At 49.5% G+C, this 18,342-nt stretch overlaps 6 protein-coding genes and 1 non-coding gene across 7 annotated transcripts; 4 read left to right on the top strand and 3 right to left on the bottom strand.

The window, feature by feature from the left end:
• Positions 1 to 2,805: 2,805 nt before the first annotated feature.
• FPOAC1_008633 (uncharacterized protein) lies at positions 2,806 to 5,008 on the top strand (the record flags this gene model as incomplete). The annotated part of the gene is made up of 3 exons (XM_044853073.1): positions 2,806 to 3,174; positions 3,230 to 4,692; positions 4,744 to 5,008. 3 exons carry the CDS (start codon positions 2,806 to 2,808, stop codon positions 5,006 to 5,008), a joined length of 2,097 nt encoding a protein of 698 aa, XP_044705743.1.
• Positions 5,009 to 7,450: 2,442 nt separating this feature from the next.
• Positions 7,451 to 9,925, top strand: FPOAC1_008632 (uncharacterized protein; the record flags this gene model as incomplete). Its single annotated transcript, XM_044853072.1, has 4 exons — positions 7,451 to 8,274; positions 8,325 to 8,489; positions 8,541 to 9,056; positions 9,106 to 9,925. The coding sequence occupies 4 exons, from the start codon at positions 7,451 to 7,453 to the stop codon at positions 9,923 to 9,925; spliced, it is 2,325 nt and encodes a 774-aa protein (XP_044705742.1).
• A 1,038-nt stretch (positions 9,926 to 10,963) lies between these two features.
• FPOAC1_008631 (uncharacterized protein) lies at positions 10,964 to 14,260 on the top strand (the record flags this gene model as incomplete). Its single annotated transcript, XM_044853071.1, has 1 exon — positions 10,964 to 14,260. The coding sequence occupies one exon, from the start codon at positions 10,964 to 10,966 to the stop codon at positions 14,258 to 14,260; it is 3,297 nt and encodes a 1,098-aa protein (XP_044705741.1).
• A 74-nt stretch (positions 14,261 to 14,334) lies between these two features.
• FPOAC1_008630 (uncharacterized protein) lies at positions 14,335 to 14,888 on the bottom strand (the record flags this gene model as incomplete). The annotated part of the gene is made up of 4 exons (XM_044853070.1): positions 14,335 to 14,371; positions 14,434 to 14,493; positions 14,587 to 14,685; positions 14,872 to 14,888. 4 exons carry the CDS (start codon positions 14,886 to 14,888, stop codon positions 14,335 to 14,337), a joined length of 213 nt encoding a protein of 70 aa, XP_044705740.1.
• A 191-nt stretch (positions 14,889 to 15,079) lies between these two features.
• On the bottom strand, positions 15,080 to 15,169 carry FPOAC1_008629. Its single transcript has one exon. It is a non-coding gene; the product is annotated as a tRNA-Ala (tRNA).
• Positions 15,170 to 16,023: 854 nt separating this feature from the next.
• Positions 16,024 to 16,928, top strand: FPOAC1_008628 (uncharacterized protein; the record flags this gene model as incomplete). The annotated part of the gene is made up of 2 exons (XM_044853069.1): positions 16,024 to 16,463; positions 16,523 to 16,928. The coding sequence occupies 2 exons, from the start codon at positions 16,024 to 16,026 to the stop codon at positions 16,926 to 16,928; spliced, it is 846 nt and encodes a 281-aa protein (XP_044705739.1).
• Positions 16,929 to 17,230: 302 nt separating this feature from the next.
• On the bottom strand, positions 17,231 to 17,777 carry FPOAC1_008627 (uncharacterized protein; the record flags this gene model as incomplete). The annotated part of the gene is made up of 2 exons (XM_044853068.1): positions 17,231 to 17,431; positions 17,487 to 17,777. The coding sequence occupies 2 exons, from the start codon at positions 17,775 to 17,777 to the stop codon at positions 17,231 to 17,233; spliced, it is 492 nt and encodes a 163-aa protein (XP_044705738.1).
• Between the last annotated feature and the right edge of the window lie 565 nt (positions 17,778 to 18,342).

Below are 18,342 nucleotides of genomic sequence, written 5' to 3'. Positions count from 1 at the left end.
GGTCCGAAGAGGGATTGGGTTGCAGTGCCAGGGACACTCTGTTCAGTTTGTCTGGACACATTGCACTCGTTATTGGCAGCCAGTCATCTCAAGTGTAGTCGATCGTACCATGATGCAGGGGACAATGCGAGGCATGCTGCATTGGTGGCTGTTTGTATCTTGCAGCGGCTTTGGAGGGGCATATGGGATGAAGCACGGGGATGGTCTATCAGCCCTAGTTCATGAACGACTGAAGTGGGTTCAGTCCTTCCAGAGGGGAACAGGGCATCGACCCTTCCGGGTGCCCCAAAAGGGAATATGGGCGTCCTCTCAATCTCGAAGATCGACTTGCATTCTGGGGACAAGGCTCAGGATGATGATAGCCGGGATGCCAAAGACCCTGAAAATGTTGGTGAGGAGAATAATGTAATTCCTTGCCAACGCTTGATACTTGATGAGAAGTCGTAGTAGATCGTGTGTTTGAAGCTCAAGTAGTCATCTTATCAAAGCCATAATATGCTTATCCTTTTTGTTGCTTATAAAGGTATCGTCCGCCTGAGATTCTAGTATATGTTTATCGATTTCCCAAGCATCTGGGTATCATGGTTGCCAGTGCCGTCTTCTGCTTCCGGTGAGTTGACGCGAGCTTCGATATTAGCCGGAAGATCCATCGAACAACCTTGCTAGCCGTTTACCTTATTTTGGACAAAACGCACCACACCTTTAGCTTTCCCCGCAGGTTGACAGGCGTTTCGAGGCGGCACCCCAGACCGGAGCAGGCTAAAACCGAACCCCAGGTTGGTCACGGGCTTGGGTTTGGATTGGATTAGGACAGCGAGGCTCCAACAAAGACCACCCCTATTCGGGCCGTTGATTTAAGATGGTTGGGCGCATGAGTGCTTGTCAAGATGGGCAAGTCTGCGACTGTCTGAATAGATGAAAGCGGCGCCGTACCGGATTTTAGGTCCAACGCTGTGCTAATGTCAAATAATAATAGTGTAGCGCGATGAACTGAACAAGTTGATAATTGAAGGTGTTTTGGCTCTAAGAGATGAAAACAAAAATGGAATTTCGATGAGAGTCAAGTACTGTACTTTGTGGTTTGGGGGTAACTGTCAACCTACCTACAGTCAATGCTTGAAAGGATTTGCAGACCCCATGGCCATGAACGAGAGGTACGGATGGCATCCGAGACAGTTATTTCGCATATTACTCTGGAGATGTTCTCGTGGCAATTCTCTCGGCTGGGGTCTAGAACTACGGTGGTTCTGACTGTCAAATCGTGGTAGGGCCGCATTAATTCAGGTTCATTATGCCACCATCTCAAGTACTGGTACCGTACAGTACATGTTGTTGGTGAACTGAGCTATAGAACGGACGGTATAACGGGGAGGGAAATGGCGATGCATCTGAGGATACGATACAAGCATGGTCGAGATGTTGTTGTTAGAGATGCAGGTATAAAACGTGTTGTTTATGAGCAGGCTACAACTAAGACTTTGGGGGAGTAGGTAAGGTGAGTATGTACCTAGACTACCATGGAAGGTAGTTGCCAAATGCGTGCGTTCCTTCCATCAGTGCTACTCCCTCCACTCCCAGTTGATGTGATTACAAGGCAAGTGCGACAGGCAAAAAGATGAGACGACACTCCCGCTCTTTCCATACCAATAACACAAGCTCAGTCCCTGACAAATCCACACGCAAAGTAACGGCGCAGTTTACCTAAACCTCACTCTTGGAGAGATCAAACTCATTGTGGGTAAGTTAGTAATTACTTACCGGTTATGAGATGAAATTGAACCTCATCCTCCACAAATCGCTTCTCCACAAGCAAACTGTGATGTTAGCAGGGATCCCACCAATCACTCTCGGAAATGACCCCCCTCCATCTCTGTCTTATCCCTGTCGAGGCGATTAAACGAGAACAACTGGTTCAAGCCGTTCAACCTTCTGGGGGACGCATGGCATCGATTCAGGAAGGACAACGGGTTCGTATCTTGCCCCTACATCGAGGCTCATGGAGAAAAGAAGGTTGAGAGCTTCCCCAGATTCTTCGCTTCACTTTGCTTCGCTAACTCCCCAGATTTAGAAACGACTCGCCTAATGTACGCCACCACCACCTGAAGCCGAAGTGGTCCCCCGAGACAATCTCGAACAATCATTTCCGTCTCCAACTCTCATGTCATGCCCATGTCCTTAATGTCTTCTCCAAGCACCTCGGCCGCTGACCGGAGTACCAACAAGTCCATCGGTCGAGTCTCCATCCGCTGCAGAAGTCCCCCGGATGGTCGACTCTAACGTTAGTCTATCCCGCCCGCTTCTCCACCACCCTCTTCCGAGTTCCACCGCCCGACCCAGGGTCTGGGGTTAAGCGCAGGTGCAGCACCACATGGACTTTGAGACCCTTGTCCATGTTCTTCTCCCATACATAACCGTTTACTCCTCCACTGTCTCCCGCCAAAAAAGAAAGCCTCTCTCAACGTTCGGTGACTTGACGGTTTTCTGGTCTTCTGTTCTTGAGGCTGGCGTTCTTTGATCCTTTGACAGGAAGGCACAACGCGACTTACAAGAAATTCATCCTTCATCACCAGTCTAGCTTCGGCATAACTCTTTCTGTTTCAGGTTTCAGCTTTCATCGCATCGTCTGATCTTCGGCACTACCATTGAAACCTCGGTATTGTTTTAGAATGTGGACTTTTTAAACAAGTTTCTGAAATTGTTCGCACCCATAGCTGCAACTATCCGCGTCGCCATATCACGTCCGCAGAAGCTGTGATCTCGCGACAGTCTCCCGATCGCGCTTCATCTTTGAGCCAACATATCATCATGTCCCCATCATCGACAGGCGAATCCGCTCACTCAATCTCAATCAACTCAGCCCGGCCATTCACCGTTCCTGCTCGCGACAGCTTTTCGCTCGAACTTCCAATGTCGTCACTCGCAACCATGTCGGCCGACGCCTCACTCAAATCTCCCATCAGCTACAAAAATCAGCGCACGCCCAGCTTCAGCAGGGATGCTATGATGGGCACGTCTCAGAAAGCCCGCCATCTATCACAATCCTCCGATAATAATAGACCTGATAATATGTCAAACGGCGGACAAAAGGTCTCAAGCGACGAGGGCTCAAATCCACTTAAGAGGAGAAATACAGAAACCGGGGTCGATTATCCCCGTCGCAGGGCTACTATTGCTGTGCGTCACAGCATAATGCTTATTTCTCATCTTTTGCATACTGACTCTTTGCTAGTGTGAGGTTTGCCGTTCGAGAAAGTCGCGATGCGATGGAACAAAGCCCAAGTGCAAACTCTGTACAGAGCTCGGCGCTGAATGCATCTACCGAGAGCCAGGAATTAAGCTAGATGCTGGTGACAAGCTTATTTTGGAGCGCCTCAATCGCATTGAGAGTCTTCTCCAGATGAGCATGGTGAACACAACAGCAAATGGTCTGGGCCTGACAGAAAACTCGCCCGGAATGAGCAATGGTACCGGGCTCGACGGCGACAATATGATTCTGTCAGCCAATGCGGCCACATTCAGCTCTATCCCCAATGGCGGGTTTGGGACTTGGTCAGCGCAACCAGTAGGAACCAATATCTCTACCATGCCCAAAGTCCATACCAATGCCGCCATGCATCTACTGCAATGGCCTCTCATCCGAGATTTAATTTCGCGGCAATGCGATCCTCAAGTTCTTCTGCAATTGGAGATGGCGCGAGAACCGCTTCACACTCTTACGAAAACTCCATGTGTGGACTTGTCAAATACTCAAGCATACATCGAGGCTTACTTTGAGAGGGTCAACGTGTGGTACGCCTGCGTGAACCCGTATACCTGGAGAAGCCAATACCGAACCGCCTTGTCCAACGGATTCCGAGAGGGACCAGAGAGTTGTATCGTGCTTCTTGTTCTTGCTTTGGGCCAAGCAAGTTTGCACGGTAGCATATCAAGGATTCTCCCACACGAAGATCCCCCCGGTCTGCAATACTTTACGGCAGCTTGGTCGTTGCTTCCAGGATTGATGACTGCCAACAGTGTGGTGGCGGCGCAGTGCCATCTCTTGGCTGCTGCGTACCACTTTTACCTAGTGCGACCTATGGAGGCGTGGAATCTACTCTGCACTACAAGTACCAAGCTGCAACTCCTTCTCATGGCTCCCAGCCGTATTCCCAGTCACCAGAGAGAGCTCGTGGAGCGCATTTACTGGAACGCTTTACTCTTCGAGAGCGATCTTCTCGCAGAACTCGACTTGCCTCATTCGGGCGTGGTTCAGTTTGAGGAGCACGTCGGCCTTCCAGGCGGATTCGAAGGAGACGAGTCAGAGCAAGTCGGTCGAGACGAGCTTTGGTACTTCTTGGCGGAGATTGCCCTCCGTCGTTTACTGAACAGAGTCAGCCATCTCATTTACTCCAAGGACTCTATTGCAAATACACAGAGTCTAGACCCAGTCGTCGCGGAACTCGACTACCAATTGAGTCAGTGGTACGAGAGTTTGCCATTGCCACTGCAGTTTCCTTTTACCCGAAACGCCCTTCAGGACCCTGTTCAAACAGTACTTCGCCTCCGATTCTTTGCTTGCCGCACCATCATTTACAGGCCATACATTCTAGCCGTGCTAGATAATGAACAGCAGGTTTTGGATCCCGCCGTGCGGGAAAATTGCCACAAATGCTTGGAGGCTTCTCTTCGACAGTTGGAACATATCCACGAACAGTATGTCATCCTTTTTAAATATCAACGCAATAGACAACTAACTGTATGTAGCCATGCTGGACATATGCCATACATCTGGCAAGGGGCTTTGTCGATGGTGTCTCAAACATTACTTATTATGGGTGCCACCATGTCACCATCACTTCTCAATATCTTGCTCACATTGGTACCAACTCGTGAGGCGCTAGACCAAATCATCAATGACGTGGTTATGGAAGTCGAACGATACGCGACGTTGGCACCTAGCTTAAGCTTGGCCTCCGAGATGCTCAAAGAGGCTGAGGTGAGAAGGCGCGCATTTCTCGGCACTCCGTAGGGGCTGAACCATGAGTCGGCTCAAGGGTGCTCCAACACGATACAAAACAGGGACTTGTCATCTACCTGACAAGCCTCTTTTTTCCCCTTCTTCGGCCGTCAAGACTACGGCGTTACTCAATAGTAGCGCCGATGTTCTACAATCTTGTACAGCTCGTAACCAATCCAACACTACAATACGACCCAGGGATCTGGGTGAGTGTCGCCCCGAGAGACTCCTTCTGGGGATCATCCTGGGGTACAGCACTGGAAAGTATCATTCTATTGGTTGGCATTGATCCTGGTACGGTTCTTCGGACCGTCTGACCGGCATTGCCAAATCTTGGCTACAAGACATCATAGTACTGCTTCAGCATCATTACTCTCAGAATCTTCTTAATGTAATGTAGATCATGCATACAAGCTAGTAGTATGGTCTAGCTGGAAGTTTCTTGGAGTATTGGCCTACAGATATCCTTCTTCGATTTATCCCTTCAACATGATGATATATCTTATGATAGCATCTATACCCATTTGTTTAATACTGTACAATATTAAAAATCATGATGACGAGCAATCAATGAACAAAAGAATGACTGGAATTCTCTGGCACTGCTCAAACTGAGTCTTGAATGATACGTTATGTGAAGCCTTTTCTTTCTTGTTGTCCAATTGGAACGTCCATAATATTTTGCTACCTGATGTCACACCAGAAAGGGTTCCTACATTTTCCATGATGTAATAGATGTGTACATAGAAACTTTGTGAACAGGGCTGCATGGCAATAGACTCTGAGCCACGGCTATAAGAAGAGTGATGTGCCTATCCGTGCCGATGCCTTGTATGCATGCGGATAGAGTGCGGGAAGAAAGGTCCCTGCAGATTTCAAAGAAGTAAAAACAGTCGAACAAGGCCATGTAGGATCGGCAGGGACGCCGTCACTGTCACGCCGTTCAATGGCCGTACGGGGAGGGAGGCCCGTTATGGCTGCCGGACCGGGCCGAGATGGTGCCCCACATCGAGTAGATGGCCGGCCATGACCCGGCGCAGTACGGACGTGATTTAAACCCCACGTTCGGCACTATTGTTTGTGAAGCGTGGACAGTTTTTTTATTTTATTTTCTTGGGTGGGCCACTGCTGTTCGGGTATCCGTACTGCGAGTCAAGTTACTGGGGTTGGCATCAATGACGAGCTTGTTGTTAGCTTACTTGTTAGCTTGTCACTGTCACATAATCATGAGCGAGTGAGCGATGATGAGAGTCAATCTTGCCACGATGATGTTATTTTGTTTATCTCAGGAATAAGATTTCGAGATGCATGATTACCTGCAGGAATCCAGTGGCACTTGCATTCTACTATAAACGAGCTTGTAGAAGTCGAGAAAATGTATTGTCTCAGTTCCCAGCTTGATTTGACTTGTGGCTCCAGCCACGTGACATCACACCGCAAAAACTGATCCTCCACAGTTTGTCTTGGAATGATGCCAGCCACCTGTAAAGGAATATCGTTAGACAGGTTTATGCTTGTCCTTCGCTCGTTTACAGCACTCGTATGATCACAATCCGGCTCGTACGGTGTGTTGTGCTGCCCAAAGAGCCCCGTCGAAAGCACGACCGTGCCTCTCTCTCATTCTGTCTCTCTACTCTATCATAACACAACGCAGGGTCTGAGAGCTCAGTCGCTAGTTAATTCAGCAGAAAAAACCACATCGGTCGACAAACCCTGGCCAGTCCGAAACCCACCCACGCGGGGGAGGGGCACTTTGATTCGTTTCTAGCTGTTTGATGCGTGAGGAGTAAAGGTGAGGTGACTTAAAACCACGCTTGATACTTGAATCTGCCGCGCTATCCTGCGGTAACATAGCAAACTGCGGAGGTTGAGAAACGTTGCTCAAGGGTTCTATCCAAGATTGGTCGTCTTTTCCTCGTTTAGCCTGACACTTAGACGTCTCTTCTGTCTCTATTCCTTTTCTCTCTTCTTCTTCTTTGCTTCTTCCTTGCTCTTAGTTTAGTGTCTTGACGCCTGGTCAATTTGGATCTCCATCCATCCAGACGTCTCGCGGCCCAACTTGTAAGGCACCATTAGACAAATCGACACCCACCATACATTCTCCTCGCCCCAGCTCCAAACTCGGTTTTATTCGCCTCGACTCGACTCGCTCGACGCAACGCTGCAAGCTGCGGTTGCCATGCATGATCAGCCCCCCGACTCCAATCAACTTTGGGGGGTGCAATTGCTCACGCAGCGTGGACTTCGTTGAGTGGCCCGACTGCTCGTCATCTTTTACTTTGAACCTACCCGTGGCATTCCGACATACAAACTAGTCCTCCTTAGGACACCAACTTGAACCGAAAGCGCTGCGCTGTGCTGCGTTGTGCTGTGCCGTGGACCAGCTCCCTGTCCCTTTCTGGGTCCTGCAGGAGTGAGCCCTCTTCAAGGAGCTCACAGGCCCCTCCTTCGAAAATGAGGCTAGGAGGATACCATCGAGACGTCCCTGATGAAGAGGCCCGACTTCCACTCGTGCGTCGCAGGCCCCTCCGCCCTGAATCTCGCGATTGGTATGGCCCAGGTGACGTCGCGCCCTACTACCCAAACCCAATGCCCCATCGGACACGAGTCGACGAACTACAAAGGCCCAACGGAGGTACACCCAGGGGATATTCGAGGAGCATGAGCCTCGATGCATACCCTCCGCCTACTATGCCCATGCCCCCAGCACACCTGATGCGGGCTTCTACAGACGTTTATAAGAAGCGCCCGCAGTTTTCAGTCTACGAGGCCGACGAAGATGATGAGGACGATGTACGCATCCCGCCCATGAAACCGCGGGGTAGACATCCCGAGCCTGCAAGGCCTCGCCGGCGAGTGCAAAGACCGAGGGAGCCAACGCCCGAATCGACACCACCGACGGAGAGTGACGAGGACACTGAAAGCGAGAGTGAGAGTGAGAGCGAAGATGATAGCGACGACGAACGTATAGAGGTCGTGGTGGAAGAACACGAGAGGGGCCATAAACGACATCATCGACACCACCGACGACCCAGCCCAGATGACTACCTGAGCTCGCCAGACGAGAAGAGAATCCCACGAAGACGAGATAGGATACCATCGCCATCTACCTCTGATGATAGAGAAGTACGACGGTACCGACATGCATCTTCTGAGAGAGGGTCGCCGGATCGAAGACCTGCTCTGAGACGAGAGCTCACCGACACACCTAGATATAGTCTTCCAACAAGATTTAACAGTGTTTTGGATGCTTCTCGACCACCCGTGGCTTCTAGGAGGTGAGTTGCTCCAGTCAATGGTTCAAACTCCAGACTAACAAGAACATCAGGACTACCAAGGTTATTGAGTCTCGTGAAATTGTTCGCGAAGGCCGACCTCGTAGACTAATAGAGACGGTTGAGGTTTCTAGAGAATCTTCAAGACGCCCTCCCAGCATAGCGGGTAGTGGATTTGAAACATCTAGAAACAGTTCTCGGGATCGACCCCGCATAATGTGAGTGGCCTTCAATCAGCGTCTCTTTTCACATTCTAACATGAATTTCAGCCGTGATTGCAAAGGCTGTCTCGATGAAGTTCCTGCTTCAAGATGTCCTAAACTTGAATGCGGTCATCGCATGTGCCACAGCTGTCTGAAAAAGCGATTTAAGCAATCAATGACAGACGCTGAGCAGATGCCTCCAACATGCTGCACTGATGAGCACATCGATCTGGAGCATGTCGACAAGCTTTTCGATCCCGTTTTCAAAAAGATATGGAACAAGAAGTTTGTGGAAGCCTCTCTGAAAAACAGGCTGTATTGTCCCTCGCGGCGATGCGGAGAGTGGATTCGGCCTGTTGATATCTACCATGATCGTGATACGGGTCGAAAAGCTGCTCGCTGCGAACGGTGCAACACAAAGGTTTGTGTGGCTTGCAATGGCAGATGGCACTTTGGGGGGAAATGTCCCAGGGACGATGAAACGGCCAAATACCTTGCGCAAGCCAGAAGTGAGGGACGGAAGAGATGCATCAAGTGTGGTGCTACATCTCAACTTAAAGATGGCGATAACCATGCATTGTGGTAAGTACAGTCTTGGACAAATTGCCAACATGATTCTGATATATGACAGCCGATGCGGTGCTGAATTTTGCGTTGTTTGTGGAGAGAAACCCAAGAGATGCGAATGCCCATGGTTCGACATTGATATCCCCGACTCTGATCACGAAGAGAAAGCGATAACACGAAGAGAAAGGAGCGAAATTCAAGTCTTTCGCGAAGGAAGCACTACAGAGGAATCTCGAGGTCCCCGAAGACCACGAGGAAAGCAGCCACGGCCTCAAATCTACGACGAAGAAGTCATGTTACGTCAAAAGGAGGACCGCGAAGATGAACTGGTTCGCAGGCCTCGCTACTATGCCAAAGACGACGAGTATGATGTCGTTGGTGCTCCAGAGCCTCCCTCGTCCCACTATATGGAAGATAGTCCCAAGCGTTTAGGACGCAGAGTAGTTGGTGGTGTCCCTCCTTCCCCAAGCCAGGCAGAATTCGAGAGAGGTTCTCGTGTCGGCAGAGGAGGCTATTACGGAGGACGCATGGACAGACGAAAGGTAGAGCGGCATGCAGAAGACGATCCGTACGAGATGGAACCCCCCGGCATGAGGCCTCCACCTATGGGAATGCCACCTCCAGTCATGGAGGGAGGATACCGCGGAGGAGCAGGACCTCTGATTGTGGAACGGGATCCCAACACTTACGACGACGATGATTCATATTACAGTCACAGCTCGCGTAGTCGAAAGGGCACGCGACGCAGCGACGCACGCAAATCTTCAGAACTAGCCGGACTTAGCGGACGCAACTCTGGTATGGGACGAATCGACGTCTGGCGGAAGTTTGTCGAGCCCGGTGATCCGGAGGGCGAATTAGGACCGGCAGTTGTAGCAGTTTGAAGAGGAGTCTGATATGACGAGGCAATGAACGATTTCTTGGATATCTGAACTCTCGTTAAAGATTGTCAGTGTTTTTTGTATCATAGTTCAGACTGCTTACCCTCTTTTGGTTACAGTTTATATTGGAAGTGGAATTTTTGCATGATTATGGAAGCATAGGAGGTAGGCAGTAGATAGGGAACAGGGTATTTAACGTCAAGGCCAACAGAACTCAACAATGGAGAAGTCATTTTAGATGGATTGCATGACATGGAGTTGCATGGTATGATGGTAGGGGCATAAGCATAAGTAAGCAAGCAAGCAAGCATGAGCATTGGGGGTCATATTGTGTTTGATGTCATATAACTTCACGTCTATAACCTATAAATTACATTTTTGAAATACTAGTGTCAGTTCTGTGATTGATTTGAATGAAGTCATCAAGAAACTCTCCAAGGAACAAACGGAATGGAGTTGGCAGCTTTGTTCCCGCGATCATCGGATAATGTGGAATGAGAGCCCAACAGAAACACTAAAGATCCACCGCAACCAGCGCCAACACCGGGGCACAGCTGATCACTAAAAATCTACAGTGGCTCATCCCCTAAAACAATCCCGACCCCCTCAAAGGAGATGTCGAAAGCCATTCTTGATTGGCCTCCCTCGGTTGCCAATGACCCGTTTGGTGGTCAGGAGCGAGATTGGAAACCAGGGCGTGAGCTTGCCGTCATTGTACATGTTAGACCCTTTTTCTATTGTCACTGTCACTGTCACTCACTGTTTGTAACTCGGCTCCTTCGGTCAAGGCCTCTCTCGCTGTCATCCTTCTTCTTTACACTAAGCTTCTTTGTCTTTTACTTTGTTTAAGAATCGGCGGTTTCGTTGTAGCGCAGGACATGGTGACGTCAAGCCTTACCGCCGTCTGATATACAACACCCACCGACTCACGAGTTGAGTCCAAGCACGTGCAGTGCAGTCTCTACCACTCGAATTAATATCGTATCGCACACCTCTTGCTTTACGCCCTCAACTTGGACTCGGTTGCTGCGCTGCGCCGAGATGCTTCTTCTCCACCAGGTCGGCAGCCTAAAGACAGGCGAAGTCGTCCGCTACACCATCACATACATTCCATCACAGGACCGCATCCTACCGTCCCCCGAGAAGCTCTACCTCCGCGTGCGCAATACTTCGGCTATCGCTCTCCGCGCCGCTTTCGTACACGGACCGTATACTCTCTGCGCCGCTGCTTACCCCGCGGGCTTCAACCCTAATGAGAAATTCGAATATCCTGAGCGTTATGGTGTCCCAGAGTTTGAGCCCATGGTCAAGGCGGGTGGTTCTTGGGAGTGTGAACTCGTGGTACCCGTTACTATCCGACAGAGCGCTGGGCTAGGAAGTCATGGTGGTTTTGGAAAAGGGCCGTCTCATGACCATGAGAGCGCTAGCTGGATTGTCGAGGTTTCTTCGCAGATCCTCTTCTCTACATCGGCTGCCGTCGGCTTCGAGGTTGTTCTGGCTCGTGACAAAAAGTCTTTGAGCCTGACCAACGCAAGCCAAATGATTAATGGGCAGACTCAAGTTTCGCAGCCTGGAAAGATTAGTGACCATCAGCAGGGCGTGGGGGCCAAAGATGGGCACCATCCCGCGCAGCCTCGAGGTGTGTTTTCTCGCGCGATACAAGTCAAGGTCGAAGATACTGCAGCATTGTGGAACACGCCCAGACTCCCAGGCTGGGATGATAAAGGCAATCCTGAAAAGCTTCACGGTCCAGATCAGCACGTAGAGAGCGTATCCAAAACGAGTGATCCTGAAGTCGAAGAGGATGACACTTCAAACCCACAAAATCCAAAAAAGAAGAAAAAAGTTCATGTTGTGATTCTAACGCATGGCCTCCACAGCAACCTTGGCGCGGATATGCTCTTCATGAAGGAGAGCATTGATGCAGCTGTCAAGCAAGCCAAGATCGATGCCAAGGCACGGCGGGCCCGGGAGCGAGCCGAAAGGGAACAATCAGAAAACGGTCTTGCCAAATCAGATACTTATAACACCAAAGATCAGGACAAGGTTGAAGGTGAAGACGATGAATCGGATGATGATGAAGAGGTCATTGTGCGGGGTTATTCGGGCAACTCGACAAAAACGGAGCGTGGAATCAAGTATCTCGGAAAGCGACTCGCTAGATACGTGTTGTCCATGACATACCCAGATCAGCCGTTCCTACCAACAGGAAAGGGAATGGCCGAGACCGTGTCCCACACGTTTGACAAGCATGATCCTCAGCAAAAGGCAGCACATGCTCACAGTTCCATTCATCTTGGCAAAGACGGTGCACATTTGCGCAAGGCAGATCGACCATACCAGATCACAAGTATAAGTTTCATTGCTCATTCTCTTGGTGGGCTAGTACAAACGTATGCTATTGCGTACATACAGAAGCATTCGCCACAGTTCTTTGATCTCATCAAGCCTGTCAACTTTGTTGCTTTGGCTACGCCGTTTCTGGGACTGAGTAACGAGAATCCCCTATATGTCAAGTTTGCTCTGGACTCTGGCCTCGTCGGTAGGACAGGTAAAGATCTAGGTTTGACATGGAGAGCGCCAACAATTGCAAGGAGTGGTTGGGGTGCTATCGTTGGAAACTTGGGTGAAACAGCACACAAGAAAGTCTATGGCGATTCACAGCCCGAATCAAAACCGCTCTTGAGGATTCTACCAACAGGACCTGCACATACAGCACTGAAGAAGTTTCGCAACCGGACTGTTTACTCCAATGTGGTCAACGATGGTATTGTTCCACTCCGCACAAGTTGCCTGCTATTCTTGGACTGGCAAGGACTCGGACGTGTCGAGAAGGCTCGACGAGATGCCGGTTTGGTTGAAACTGTTGTTGGTTTTGGATGGGCCGAGTTGACGGGCTCCAACCAGGGCAACTCCCGACAAAGACAACTCATGTCAGGAGAACGTTCAGTTGGCCAATCTGGTACTTCGTCGCCTCAAAACATTCACGAAAACATGCGCGAGGTTCCACAGCCACCCAGTACGGCAATGATGGATGACGACCGGGCTAGCTTGCGTTCCGTGGCTACTCCATATGGTGATGAGGCGCCGTCCGACTCGGCTGATTCGACAAACAGCGGGCCATTGGCAGGGTTCTTCAACCTCTTCAAGAGTAACGAGCCACCCAAACCTCAAAATGTGTCACAAAAGCAAAAGAGAATATTTTCTAATAGCCAAACTCTGAAAGATGCCACCGATGGTCAGGGAGAAGACGTCAGTGAATCAGTTTCCACTAAGCAGTCGAAAGTCACCACCGGTCATGAAGGCGAAGATGAGATGACAGCTCCGCCAAGGACAACTGTCTTTGAATCAGCCAGTGACCTTCTCAACCCCAAAATGCCCGACGTTGACTATCTTGTTGATCCATCTAAACGACCACGAACTATCTTCCATGACCGTGTCTATCATCCAGCGGACATACCAGGACCGCCGCTGAAGAAACGCCCCTCGACACTGGTCAGAAGGAAGACTGGTCAACGACAGAACTCCATCGGGCAGGCTTCAACGAGCAGTACGGGCTCTAGTCCTTACCCCTCTATAAATCATGAGGACAGTTCGCTGTCGGCGAAAGACTATGATGATACAGCAAATACAAACCCGGACAAGGATATCCACGAAGTGATCGACACGTCCAGCATGCGTGTGGAAGAGAAGATTGCAAGAGCCTACCATAAAGACTTGTCCTGGAGGAAAGTGCTCGTCAAAGTTGAGCCGGATGCCCACAACAACGTGTTAGTCCGACGCATGTTTGCCAATGCTTATGGATGGCCCGTAGTCAAGCATCTAGTCGATGCTCACTTCAGCGACTCGGCAGCCGCCCGCCTTCGCAATGAAGACGAGGACAACAGGGAGCGAGCCCGCAACATGAATGAGCCACCAGACGCGCATGGTGCGGAGCTCAAAAAGAGCCGAGACGATCTCGCAGGCATGACTAGGACAGACAGCGAGTCGCGGGAGGCCCTCGATAAGGTATCGGACCTACCCAAGGCGGGACGGTCAAAGCGAAACAGCGACGCCTCGACGGACCAACGCCCGAAGGCAGAGCGAGCGGATTCTGTGTCGTGGAGTGATCGGGACTGGCACGATAGTGACAATGACAGTGATCTAGACTTTGGTGGGGAAGCACCGGGCCCAACGTCGCCATCGGCACTGGGTCAGCAGGACAAGGGCAAAGAGGCGCAGGGATCATCAGCTGGGTGGAACTGGACGGAGAAGATTGTGGGCAAGGGAGTATCACGGACGAAGAGTCCCGTGCATGACGGCGGGGAGGAGCTAAAGACGAACAGGTCTGGGCTTTAAAGATGAAGATTGTAAGACTACAAGTTAGAAAGAGACGGGACGAAATAGAGATGATAGAGCATGGCATGAAGGCGTTACGGAAGGTTCGCACTGCGGTTAGATACAAAGACCCTGCATGAATTCAGAAAGGAACCCTCATTGGGAAACAACAACGCGAATACGCGGCCACCTACAGGAACTTTGATCCGTGCAAAAGGCGAGTCGCGTCAACCAATTCCGGAGCTTTGAAGAAGCTGTAGGTCTCAGTTTTGATGGTCTTGTCTCAGGCACAAGTTTCCAAACAGTCGGAGTTGGTGTGACTTGCAGCTGAAAAGTCCATGCCACACTGAGTGAGGTGAGGTGAGTCAAAGAGAAGTTTATCCATCATGGAAAAGATGGGGAAGTGAGCAGATTTGCGGTTCAGTAGGCTAAGTGAAAGGTTCTCCCTGCATAGTGTTAGTTATAGGGGTTCCGCAACGGATGTTTGGTTTTTCGCGATCGAGATCTACGTGAGACATTAGAGGGACAGTGGATGATGGCTGAAGGATGTTCTTAAGTTTTTGTATATTTATGGGCCGAGGTTGATGTGATATGTACCAGTGTTGGACAAAGCAGTAACTCCTAAGTATTACCATAGTCTAAGGAGCATTGATGTGGGTGTTCCTTGAAGTCTAATAGCTTAGTTAGTCTAAAGAGCATAAAGTTACCTACTAGTTTCATCTCTTATACTTCCAGTAGTTAATTTTTCTGATACCCTGAGGTAGCACTGCAATTAGTCTAGATGCAAAAGATAAAAACTATCAAAAAGAGGATATAACAGCGGAATCTAACCACCTATGTTGGACGAACAGGGAATCGAACCCTGGACCACTCCCAGATTATTCGGATGAATTATGCTAAGGGAGTATTATACCACTAAACCATTCGCCCGACGAATTGTTAAAGGTTGGAGTTGAATTTTCGCTCTATGTCGGGGGGTTGTGAGAATTGGTGATAGCGTCTTTTGTGTGGTGGGGGTTACAACTAGAGTGTGTGGAGAACGGGCATGGCTGAGCATGTAATTATGTACATGAAATCAATGCTTGAATCGTGCAGGGTCAGATCTCTTGGCTTGGAGAACACGATGGTCTATATAGAAAGTGTTTAAATGATAAAATAGAATAAAGAATTTGTAAAATGCTCTTATATCCAATTGTATAACCTCGTGGTGTAATTGAGTCAATATTAAAGTACTGCACGTGTTAATCAAGAAATCCATCTCTCTCCAACCATGACGAACATGTGCGTCACCGTCTCGACTCGACTCTTGCTCTGGGGGCCTCCAACTCCAAGCATGAGAAAGCTTTCTCACCAAGCTAATCTCAACCAACGCATTGGGAAAAAACCCAACCACGGACCAAAAAATATTGCATCGTCGTCAGCTTCGCCACGGTTCTAGCTCAAACAGAAACAACAATAAACCCTTGTGTTTGGTGGAAAACTCCCCAACCAAAAAAAAAAGTCAAGTCCTTGCTTAGTATTGAATCTCCATCTAAAGAGGCAAATTTCTACTGCCTCTCTCTTCACCGGCTTCTTCTCTACCCGTGCGGCCTCTTTACAGCCAAGAACTTATAATCACAAGCGTCCGCCATGCTACGATAGTCTCTCTTGCGACACTTTTACGACTATTTTCTCTCTCTTTTGGCACTCAATCGATCCAAACAGCCCCAGTTGACTTTGTCTCTTGGCATAAACATATCCGCATTCCATAAAGCTGCAGCTCTTCTTCCCACCAACCACCCAACATGAGAGTGTACCTTCTACCGCTCTCTACGCGGCGAACGCTGCTCTATGCGAAACGACTCGAGGTCACGACTGCGCCACAGGGTCGGACCTACGTTGACAAGGGCACCGCCTGGGCTGCCAGGACGTGGGCGCAGTGGGAGAAGATGGAGTCGGGCTGGAAGCGCAAGGTCGTCGACTACGGAAACTACGCTTTTCGTCGCATCCCCTATGAAGAATGGGGTCTGAAGTCGGTCCCTCCTCTGTCTTCGAAACGCCGTGGTGAGGATATCCAGAACCGAGGAAAGGTCGAATTGTGCTTCCCGAGCTCCGTGATACCACCCAGCAAGGCTGAGGGTATTCTCCAAACCCTTGCGACGGAACGTCAGGCTCTTCACAAGAAGAGGCTTGTCTGGTGTGTTGTGGGCATGCCAATCACTATCCCGTTTGCCCTGATACCCATGTAAGTTCAATGTCTTTGGCTTTGCTTTTTGTTAGATCCCGCTAGCTAACATCGACCAGCATCCCCAACCTTCCCTTCTTCTACCTCGTCTACAGAGCCTGGTCGCACTACCGAGCCATTGCAGGTGGGAAACATATCCAATGGCTTCTAGAGCATAAGCTATTACGGCCGTCTCCATCCGAGAAGCTCGACCAGCTTTATGCGCTACATGCCCCGCCCGCCGAAGAACCGGACAACAAGGAACGCACCCTCCTCACTCAAAAGGAAGTGCAGACCTTTTCCGAAACACTCAACATGCCTGCTCTGGAAGTCGAGCTCGAGAGAGCTATATGGCAGGTCGAGCAAGCCGTTCTAGACCCAGATAGTAAGAGCCCGCCTAAAGAGAAAGCAGCCGGTACAGCGGCTGATAAACCAGGTTCTACCGAGCCAGTGGAGGAAAAGTATAAAGATAAGAAGGATCAATGAGTAAAAGAACAACTCATGCATAACTTTACACGACGTATGATACCTATGTACGTAGCTAGCACGGAGTGGTGAATCGGACTGGGGACTATGGTTGTTTTCTTGTTATGGTTAAAGAAATATTGTATTGTATTAGACTGGTGTGAAAAAAAGGAAAAGGCAGGCGTAAAGACGCGGGTATATCTATAGAAATCTCCTCCCAGAAACGCCGCACCATAGCCATCATCAAAAGATGGCTCACAATCGCAATTCGCATAAAAGTCATTATTCTTGCCACAGCTATTTTCTTCGCCGTGAAATACAAGTCATAATGACTCTGCTGCTCTCAGAGCTTCGCGGACCTTGAGGGCGGGTAGCAGACCGACGAGGCCCATGGCGAGAAGCATGCGTCTTGTCTTGAGACATGATAGATCAGGTAGACTGATTCTACTGGCAATGCGATGGGCGTCGGAGAGAGAGAAGTTGAGACCAAAGTTCTTAAGGCCGGGCATTGAAGGACAGCAGTTCTGGAATGTAATATTAGTATATGATTCTTGGAGATGTGTACAAGAAGAAACTTACTCTGTCTTTGGTTTGTCTGATAACTCCCATGGCAGCAGCTTCGGCATACTCATACTGAGTAACCTGAGCACTTAGAATATGTCTCCTCCATGCATCAGCGGCCTTGACACGAAGGAACCGCTGGGTGAGAGTGTGGGATCCAGGAGGTCCTCGTCGACCAGGTCGGCTGCGTCTTCGACGAGCAATGCGAACAGCGCCATATTTGTTCTCTGGTCCATGACTTGTGGGGTTGAGAGGAGAAGGGAAGACAGGAGCGTACGAAGACGCATCACGATAGGTACAGGCGGTCATTGTTGAAGAATGAGTTATTTCGGTATTGGTATGTTCACGATGATAGATGGCGAAGAAACCCTTTGGTTGAAGGATGATTGTAATGGAATTCTTTGGTCCTTCACAAGAGGGAGAAAAGAAAAGATGGAATATTGGTGGGATATATTCTTTAGGGAGAAGGTAAAGAAAGGACGAGGGATAATAGTGAGTAACTATCACAAAGAAAAGAGGATTCTCTCAATCCTTATATTCAATTCCAAAAGAGATAAAACAAGAGACTAGCTTGTGTAATTCGAGACACCAAAATCGTCTACAGGGGCTGGCTGGGTCCTCTCTCTCAACTAAAACATTGGTGTTCTGGATTAGAGGAATGCTCTCTCTGTCGCGTATAAGTCACGACCCTTGGATACGAACCAACTGAGTTGAGTGTGGATGGATTGATCGATGGATGGATGGATGAATGGATCGATCGTGGTCTCACTAACTGTTAGTCAGGCACAACGACTCAGATCACCAACACGTCAATCAAAGTGAATGCAGCAAATAAAAAGCAATAAAAACGCGTAAAAAGGAGGGGACCTAGAGG

This window comes from Fusarium poae, chromosome 3 (genome assembly GCF_019609905.1).
Source record: "Fusarium poae strain DAOMC 252244 chromosome 3, whole genome shotgun sequence".
Taxonomy (NCBI): domain Eukaryota; kingdom Fungi; phylum Ascomycota; class Sordariomycetes; order Hypocreales; family Nectriaceae; genus Fusarium; species Fusarium poae.
The sequence above is the reverse complement of the archived record's forward strand: the minus strand, read 5'-3'. Positions and strand labels throughout refer to the sequence as shown.